The sequence below is a fragment of the Crocuta crocuta genome, unplaced genomic scaffold (assembly GCF_008692635.1).
Source record: "Crocuta crocuta isolate KB4526 unplaced genomic scaffold, BGI_CrCroc_1.0 scaffold1013, whole genome shotgun sequence".
Lineage (NCBI taxonomy): Eukaryota > Metazoa > Chordata > Mammalia > Carnivora > Hyaenidae > Crocuta > Crocuta crocuta.
Window position 1 is genome coordinate 24,737 of NW_027531297.1, and position 9,085 is coordinate 33,821.

Below are 9,085 nucleotides of genomic sequence, written 5' to 3' on the forward strand. Positions count from 1 at the left end.
AAAGCTTCAGGGGATTCTCATTTTCTCCTGAGATCTCCTCAACTGTGCAATCCTGCCCACATGCCCATGGAGGTGGCCTTGCCTCTCATGGACTCACCAATTACTGATTCCCACAGCCCTTGCATACATCACCCAGCAGAATGGTGGGGTTTATTTTTGATTTTTTGCTAAGTTTTATTTTAATCCAAGGACTTTGATTCATACAAAATGTCATTGTAGAAACAATAGCAGAATCCAAAGTCTGGGTGATCAATATTACTCAGGCAGCAAACTCGTCAATCACAGGATTGTTTTAAAGCAGGTCCCAGTTGTGTTGCATGGTTGGGACTTCTTTTTGGGTATTTTTTAACACTGTTCTTAAATATAAAGTTTTGCAACAAACCTTTGATTTATATCAAATATAATTAAAAATTAACAAATGAATACATTGTATCAAAAAGTACGAAGATATACATTTTCATGCACATACTTGTATATATGTATATATGTATATATTTTACATGCACACATAACTTATTCAAACTACAGCCACTGCTTGACTGGTCCAGATGCAGACAACTGGTTAATGCATTTCAAATTTGGCAACTCACTATGAGATCTCAGTGGAAACATAGGATAGCTGAAAAGAGACGATACAGAAACAAAACCCAAAGTCAGAAAACAAGACACAGTATCTCCTCCCCGACTCCCTGTAGTTTTCACCAATTCCAGCGTCTAGAAGAATCCAGACAAAGTGGTGAGGCTGTGTGGGGCTAGAACAGTGATTCTCCACCCAACACGGCCAGGGAAGTAGCTGTGGTTCTGCACAGAATGGATACATTCAAAATAACATGGGCCAGAGATGAAACTTCAGTACAAAATACACGTCCTTCTGCTTTGCAACAGGAGCACAGCGGTCTCATGCACAGTCTGAGATTCCATTCCAGTTTATTGTTTCCTATTGCAGTAAAATACTCTGTAATCTTAAAGTTTCAGAGTGTTGTGCCTTCCAGTAAGGAAATTCTATAAAATGGTTTGGTCACAATCATGCTGAAACCCTAGAACAGGTGGCGGTCTTATGTGATTTATTTCTATTAAATGTGTGTCTTTTGTTGCATAGCCCTATGGGTTAACGACATCCACTCACTGGGACACACCTCCACACAGACACGCACACACACATCACAGGCCAAGTTTCTTTAAGGTGAGTCATGGGGTGAAAGCCAATGGAACACTCAAATGATCCAGCAAAGAGACCATCTGACATTTCCAAACAGGGAGGATGCACCAGAATCTAATCATCTAAATGTTCCCTTTCTTCACAAAAGTTCTCTGTGTTTCATGCACAGCATCCTAACTACGGTCTTTCCCTTTTGAGAGCAGCCATGAGATCGGATTTCTCTTTTGTTTGCTGTGTTCCCATGCCTTGTGCCACACACAGTGCTGGGCTTCGGGAACTCCCACCCGAGCCCCGGTACCCGAGGTTCTCCTTCACCAGTCGCTTCCTCCGAGCTTGGGCCTCATTTCAGTCAGGGCATCCCAAGTGCCCGCATCTGCTCAGACACAGGCCCTCCTCGCTCCTGCCCCGACGGCTCCATTCCACTGCCCCCAATTCTCCCTCTTCCCACCACCCCTCCCTCTCTCTGGCCTTATCTGAAAAGAAACTTTCACGACAACAGACATCATGCCCCCTTTGGAAGGCATCCCATCCCTGAGATTCAGATGTAGAACAGACTGAAACCCCACACACAAGGACACGCTCTACCCTGCTCTGTGGTTTCCCAGGAAACTCTTCCACCGGTGGGAGGAAAATGGGGAAATGGCCATTTCATTTCCACCTACAACCTCCTCCTGGATGTTATATGAGTGTTCTCCATTGACAGCAGCTTTCTACTTGGTTGATATTTGGAACGGTTTCCACAAAGTCCACCCACGCTTCACACGGGCCTCACGTCACCGCCCCCAGGAGCCTGGCACGAGAGGGCTCGGAAGTCAGGCACTTGGTCGAGAGCAGCAGGAGCCAGGGGTCGCTGGGGGACCACCCAGGCTGGACACAAGAGCATTGCCTCGCACAAGCCACACACACACACACACACACACACACACCGAAGAGCTGAGAGCTTCCTACAAGTTGAAATTTTTAAAGTTAGATTACTATTTCCTTCCCCACTTTTCTGGTTTTTTTTCTAGGTCAAGTATATGGAATTGACAAAAGAGGGAAGGGTGTTGTGATTAAAAACCAAAACCAACAGCAAGAATGGTTTCCAGATTTGGTCCCTGTCAGGGTTGACAGCATCTGGGAGAGGACAGAGAGTGTGTGAGTGTATTTCTAGTGTCCATTTGCTGTTCCAGGTACACAGAGCAATGCCGCACAAAACGTGTGTGTGTGTCTGTGGGCGCGGACAAGACTTGAATGGAGCCAAAGGCCGGCTCCCAAGGCTGCTGTTTACCGTCAACAGTCTTGTCTTGCCAGGCTTTTCGACATGCTGGGCTCCTCTGTACCACACACTTGAATAAAGGATGGCCTCCACAAGATTCAGACCTCCTAAAAATGGCTCTAGGCACACACCCCAGATGCTGGGATCCATCACACAGGATTCAGACTGTCAGGGTCCTACTCAGCACATGCAGCCACTTCCCATGTAGGGTCTGTGGTATGAGACCCAGGCAGGCAGCATACAAGGGGAGAGAGAGAACCATGTCCCTCTCCAAAAGGGCTTTAGGAATTGGTCCAGCGTGAAAGGGGACAGGGGGAGCAGCGGGGCCTCCCCCCAGCTGGCCCCAAAGGCGAGGCCCCTCCTCCCAGGGGCTGCTGCCCCCGTATCGGTGCCCCTGAGCGTCCCTGGGAGCCCAGCATGGATGATAAAACTCATCGACTGGAACGCGCCCGCTGAGCAGGTGCGTGGTGGAGGCGGTGCGGCCAGCTAGCACCAGTGGTCTTGGTCGGGGTGGTGGTAGCTGTGCCGAACCCGGCCGCCCGAGCTGAGTCCCAGAGTGCAGTGGTAGCCATTGGGCACACGGCGGAGGGGGTGGGACTGGGAGGTCAGAGAGGACACGTAGGAAGTCCGGGAGGAGCGGCCCGAGTTGGTGGCCACAGCCTCCTCGAAGGTAAGCGTGTCCTCAGGCTGGGCGCGGGCAGTGTCCTCACTATCCAGACGCTGCCCCAGGTAAGGGTCAGAGCCGATCCGAGAGCCGGCAGCCAGGGGCTGACTGAGGGGGTCTCTCTGGAGCAGAGCATTGTGTTCAGAAAGGCCACGGCTAAGCCGGCCAGGGGAGAAGGTGGGGAGGCTGGTCTGAGCCCCAGCAAAGTGGACAGGGGAAGAGTTGGCCGTCTTATAGGTGACGCTGGGACGGGGGGTCAGCGGAGTCTGGGGGAGCTGCCTCCGCCCACCGCGGCCAGGGGTGCTAGCACCGGATGTTGACAACAAGGGACTCCCATTCACTGAACCACCACCCTACAAGAAAACAGAATAGAGCAAATAAAAATCAAAGGACCAGACCAAATGGACAGAGGCCAGTGCAAGTGAGAACCACGGAGGTGAGGGTGAGGGGCATGGAGAGGGGCAGGCACCCTGGCAGGGGGAGGGGACAGGTAGGGGTGCGGTGGGGGGGAAGGCAGATGGTGCCGGTTAGTCCTGGGGTGGTGGTCAGGGAACAGTGGGTGACAAAGAGACAGGCACAGTCCAGGGAGAGGAGAGACCAAAGGCCAGACCAGGGAAGTTGTGGGAGGGGTGGCGAGAGGACTGGGCTGCTGGGGAAGGAATGGAGTGAGGAAGGGGGCAGGGCAGATTTGTGACGGGGGATTCAGAGCAGAGGCCCGGGAGGGTTGTGAGGAGGTCTTACCTGTCTCGGGGGTCCTGCCTCCTGCCCGGCTGTCGGTGATGTGGGGTGGCTACTGAGAGAGGGTTTGGGCTGCGGGGGCTCACGGCCCCCAAAGCGGTCACAGGAGTAGAAGCGCTGCTTCTCCGAGGAGGAGGAAGAAGGCTGCCTCCGCTCTTGAGACCGGCCACGCTCCTGCCTACGCTCCCGCCGGCAGCCTGCAGGCCCCTCTCCCGGGGGCGGCCCCGGCCCCGCAGCGCTGCTGGGTGCTGGCCAGGAAGAGGAGAAATCAGCACAGCGAGCCAGGTGGGGAGACAGACCCCCCACCCCAGACTTGGTCCTCAGGGCCAGCAGGGAGACCCAGGGGAAGAGCTGAGGCGGGTGGGTGGTCCTGCCTGGTCCCCAGACTTGGGACTCACCACCCCCTATTCCGGGTTGCTTGTGCGTGAGGCAAAGAAAGGAACAAGGTCTCAGACCCCTGCCCTCAGGCCCTGGCCACTTGGGGGACCCCTCTCACGCACCGCCATCTGTTTCTGCGGACAGGCCGGGCCCCTTCTCCAGGGACTTCTGCTTCCTGTCCCTGCGGCGGTGGCAGCGGTGGTGGTGGTGGGGCACAGCCTGGCTGGCCGGGGCGCGGTCCAGGGCAGCGTTGCAGAGATGAGCCACGTGGGGGCGCTGGGGTGCCAGCGTGGAGATGGAGCGCTTCATGGGGCTGGCGTCAGGGGCCGGCTGCTGGCGGGCAGGATGTGGGTTGTGACACAGCCAGTGAGAGGGGCCTGGGGCAGACTCCAGGGTGACTGGCAGCAGCCATGACATTCCCTCTTGCTGGAAAGTTACTCCCCACCGAAGCCCACCCTTTCTCCCAGAGCACGATGCACGTCCGCCAGGCTGAGCAGGGCCCAGGCAGCCTGTTGGCCTGAGCATCCCTGGGGGGACAGGGAAGAAGCCAGGAAAAGGGAGGCTGTGGACCTCACTGGAAGAACCCTGAGAGGCGATGGAGTGTGAGGGCTCAGCTGGCCCGGGGCCATGAGGCTGCTGCCCTGGGCTGAAATCAGGACCTGCGGGAATGTGCCCTCCAAGTATGAGCTGATCCACGGCCCCTGCTGGGTGTTCTCAAGCTGGATGCCCAGCTGGCCAGGATCAGGAAGGGGAAGAGGGCACAAGCCACCACCAATGGGAGGCAGAGACAAGTTTCGAGAATGAAAATCAATTTAAATGTTGCAGAATCCGGAATCACAAAAGAAGGCAGGGATAGAGTCAGCCCCAGGGAAACACCAAAGGTCCCAGGCTGCAGGTCATGCCCCTTTACAGGCCTTCACCCTCCAAGCAAGTGAAACCAGGCCCCCCTGACACAGCTTCAGGTCTGCAGACCCCTCCCTGAGACCTTGGGAAAGGGTCCACAGCCCCCCTGCCCTGGAGCTTCCTGCTCCGTAGTCCCAGCATCCCAGAAGGAGCCAAGGAGGGAGGTAATGCCATCCCCCTCTAGAGAAGGGGCAGGGCAGGTCGTCCTCAGAGCCTGAAGTGGGAATAGGGAGGGCCAAAGTATGAGGCACTGTGTGCGTTTAAAGGGGAAGGGGTGGGGTGGGATGGGAGAGGCATGTTCGAGAGAGAGAGAAAGGCGGGGTCAGGGACACGGGGATAGAGGAGGACGGAGGCCCCAGTCCCACGACAGGAGGCTGAGCACAGGTGGGCGGTAGGGACGCCTGTCAGGGCTCGGCGGACGCTGGCTCAACATCCTGGGACCACACGGCACACAACAGGGCTAACAGTGTCCACGCTGCAGTGCAGGTGTGGAGGCTTCACATGGGACGCCAGCCCTCCCTCTGCCAGGTCTCTTCGTCCCCCACTGCCCAGCCCTCCCATGACCCGGACCCTCCAAGGCCACCCACCTGAGTCTCTGCAGCCAGGCGGGGCATGGAGGCCGCTCGTCCCTGGCTCTCCAGCCCAGGTTGGGGCTCCCCGTCAGGGCCTCTCAGGGCCATGCTCTGCATCTGGACATCCACAGCCTGGGCATACAGCAGCCCGCAGTCACACCCACTGCCCCCCCCCTCACCTGCTCCCCCATCCCGAGCTCCCCCCAATCCATCCCTGCCATCTCCCGCCATCCCTGTCTCATCATCTCCCATCCCCAGCCTGACCACCCAGCCCCGGGAGTCCTCACCGGTTTTCCCGGCTGCACCACCGGGATCTCTGTAGAGTGGCCACGCTCTAGGGGTGTCCTTGCCTCACAGGGTACCTCCTGGGTCCTCTGAGTGCCCCAGGAAACAGACTCCTTGATGCCACTTTCTTGGGTTTGTCTGTGAAGAGAGGACTGTCCTGTTGGCTAAGAAGGCTATGGGCCACTAGGACCTGGCTCCAACCCGGCAGGAGCCTACGCTAGCCCTTTCTGCTCTGGGCTGGAGGAATCCCAGAAACAGGAAGCCCCTCGAGTACAGGCACTCTCCGGTGGCTGCTCAGCAAGGGATGCAGACCCAGGCCCAGGGCTTAGAGCAGGCAGGCAGGGAGGGAAGTCTGGGCCCATCACTTTCCGGCCTGTGGACAACCAGCAGGTTCCTCAGCCCTGGACAGGGGCCTCACATCCTACATGTGTAACGGGAGCAGGAATGGTCCTTGGCAAGGACAGGGCCACATGTGTACATGATCTACAGTAGTAAGGACATCCCTCCTTGGGGGTGGCTGCCCCTGACAGGAGGCCCAGTCAGGAGAATGGAAGCTGGGCCTCCAGGCCTTGTGATCCCCAAGGTCACTCCATCCTGAAACCAGCTGCACACGTACCAGCATCAGACGGCAAAGTAAATGCCCCGACTGCCTGGTCCAGGCTGATTGTACTTGCAATAAAAGGGAGTGGTAACTGATTCTATAAAAACTATAACCATGAAAATAAGTAACATTCATTTTTCCTGAACTGAAATCTGACTGAGAACAATCCAAGAAGACATCAGGTAGGTCCACCAGCCCCAGGAGGGCTAGCCAGGGCCCAGGACCCAAGAGCTGCCAAGCTGGCCCCTAAATGTGAGAAGTTACACACCACTAAGTTATGGCAGTTTATCCCTCAGCAAAACCTATCTGATTAACACTCCATGACTCACAACAAGGCTTCAGAAAAGAAGGTCCAAAACATGTCCAGGAGAGGAGGAAGATATCGGGAGCTCTCACCATGCATGCTATGCCCAGGCTGCCATAGGCCTCGCACCTCAGTCCTTGCTGGGTGATGCACAGCCTGTGTCCCACTGTGGGCTTGGCCACTGGTTTGCTTTGGCCAGTGGGATGTTAGCAGACATGGGGACCCTGCTGGCCCTGAGGGGATGGCTGAGAGGAGCCTGCCTGCAAGCAGAGTCCAACCTGGCTGCCAGGCACCACCCCTCAGTGATCCACAGTGCTAGAAAGGTGACTGTTATTCTGTAACACTTGGTTTTGGGTGGTTCACTACCAAGAACTACTATGGCAAGAGTTAGGGGATAGGTGAGAAGAACATTAAAAATTTGCCTAAAAAATACAGTTGTTTCGGAAATCACTACCAGAGTGGAGATATGGAAAGAAAAATGTCTCAGTGGAGTTCAGAAGTTGAAAACACAAATAGGCCATCAACAGAATGGGGTAAGGACTGAGGAGGAGACAAAAAATTTCGCAATGGTCAGCAGGCACCAAAGGCCAGGGATGAAGCAGAGGCTCCTCGCCGGACAGACAAATGGGCATGCACTACAGGAGGTGCCAGTGGGAGCCATCAGCTGTCTAAACCGTTGGACCTCAGTGCTGTCAGAGGCACCCACCTGACATTTCAGGAGTGAGCTTTGGAGTCCACCACAGAAACATCTCTGGCAGCACAGCGCCCTAGGCCTTAGGCAGCACCCACACTGAGCCATTTGGTGGGAGGCAGGTACAGGGTGGACAGTGGAGCCAATCCCCAAAGGGGGTAATGGGACGAGGGCTCCCTGTCCGGGAGCACTGCCTACGGGGAGCCCCTCTGGGAGGTGGAGCACCCTCCTCCCTGCACCGCACACCCTGGCCTGGTACTCACACTGCCCCACCGTTGCTGAGGGACGCAGAGCTCTTCTGCCGAAGGAACACCCGGGCTCCTCGGAGCACAGCTGGCTGCGTCTGCTCCAGGGTGGCCTTCAGAGGGTGGAACAAGGACACAGGGCCCATCTGTACAAGGGACACAAAGAAGAAGAAGAGCTCTAGGCAGAGGCAGGTGCCTCGGAAAGCTGTCCTGACCCCACTGCATGGGTTGTGGCTCCTTCTGCCCTACCCCCAGTCCTACGAAGGAGGCAGGCTCACTCCCAACCTGGCCTGTGAGCAGCTTCAGGAAAGTAATTTCACTTCTTGCAGCCTCAGCTTCCCTACTTACAAAATCTGGAGACTATATCCAATTACAGATGGTAAAAAGATCTCACCTCATCATCAAAGTGGATTGATAGTTAGAGGCTGCAGGAGCCCTGGATTAAGCAGAATTCTGAGATTTCAGAGCTGCAGGGCAGGAGGGAGTCTCCAACAGACGGGAGTGGAGAGTGGTGCCATGGGCACAGATACTTCCCATCCCAAGGTGGGTGAATGTCCCTGTAAGCTCTGGACACCAGATGGACACTTTCTAGACAGTCTACATGGGGGTCACTAATATTTTGGCTGTGTGGAAACGTTGTTATCTCTGAAGGATGACACTGGGAAGATGGATCCCCCAACCAGCCCAGTCAGCGTCATGAGTAGAAGAAATCATGACCTATCAGTTTAAATCTCTCTGGTCCCTGCCTATGTGTAGGGACCTCCCCAAACCTCCTCCTCAAGTATTCTTCAAACTTCTTTCTTCTACCACTTAAAAAGTGGTGTCTCTGGGAGAATCTGTTCTCAGCCTCTTGTCTTCCGTTCCTGAACACCAGCTCTCCAAGTCAGGGGTTCCCCAGGACCAGCAAGAGACCAGCCACTGGGAAGTATACAGGCAGTATGGGGCTTCTGACTTTGGAGCCAGAGAGCTGAGGCAGCTGTAAAAGCCTCTCCTCTTCCTTTTCCCGCTGTGCAGTCTTCAACAAGGGTGTGGGTTCCCTCTGCTGTCAAACGACTGAAGGATGCCAGACCCTCAGATTTACTTCTTGGAAATCTTGGAACCTGGTACCTGGGATAGGCCACCCGTGGCCTGGTGAATCTGGTCTCTAGTGGTCTTGTTCTGTTTGTAGAAGTCGAATATCATCAGAGCTGCATAGACTTTCCCCACTGTCATCTCGTCAGCTGGATGGAGAGAAAACAGAGGATGGAATGTAAAGGGGGAAGGCAGGGTGAAGTGGGCTGAAAAAGC

The 9,085-nt window shown here is 55.4% G+C and overlaps 1 protein-coding gene across 1 annotated transcript in view; it reads right to left on the bottom strand.

The window, feature by feature from the left end:
- Positions 1-1,589: 1,589 nt before the first annotated feature.
- Positions 1,590-9,085, bottom strand: part of CACNA1B (calcium voltage-gated channel subunit alpha1 B) — a 198,063-nt gene continuing 190,567 nt past the window's right edge. Inside the window, exons 42-48 of the mRNA XM_077771531.1 lie at positions 8,906-9,018; positions 7,817-7,944; positions 5,960-6,095; positions 5,688-5,804; positions 4,320-4,527; positions 3,823-4,067; positions 1,590-3,434 (exon numbers count right to left, since the gene is read on the bottom strand). Of these exons, the coding sequence (XP_077627657.1) occupies positions 2,904-3,434; positions 3,823-4,067; positions 4,320-4,527; positions 5,688-5,804; positions 5,960-6,095; positions 7,817-7,944; positions 8,906-9,018 (1,478 nt within the window). The 3' untranslated portion in view covers positions 1,590-2,903. The remainder of the gene's footprint in view (positions 3,435-3,822; positions 4,068-4,319; positions 4,528-5,687; positions 5,805-5,959; positions 6,096-7,816; positions 7,945-8,905; positions 9,019-9,085) is intronic.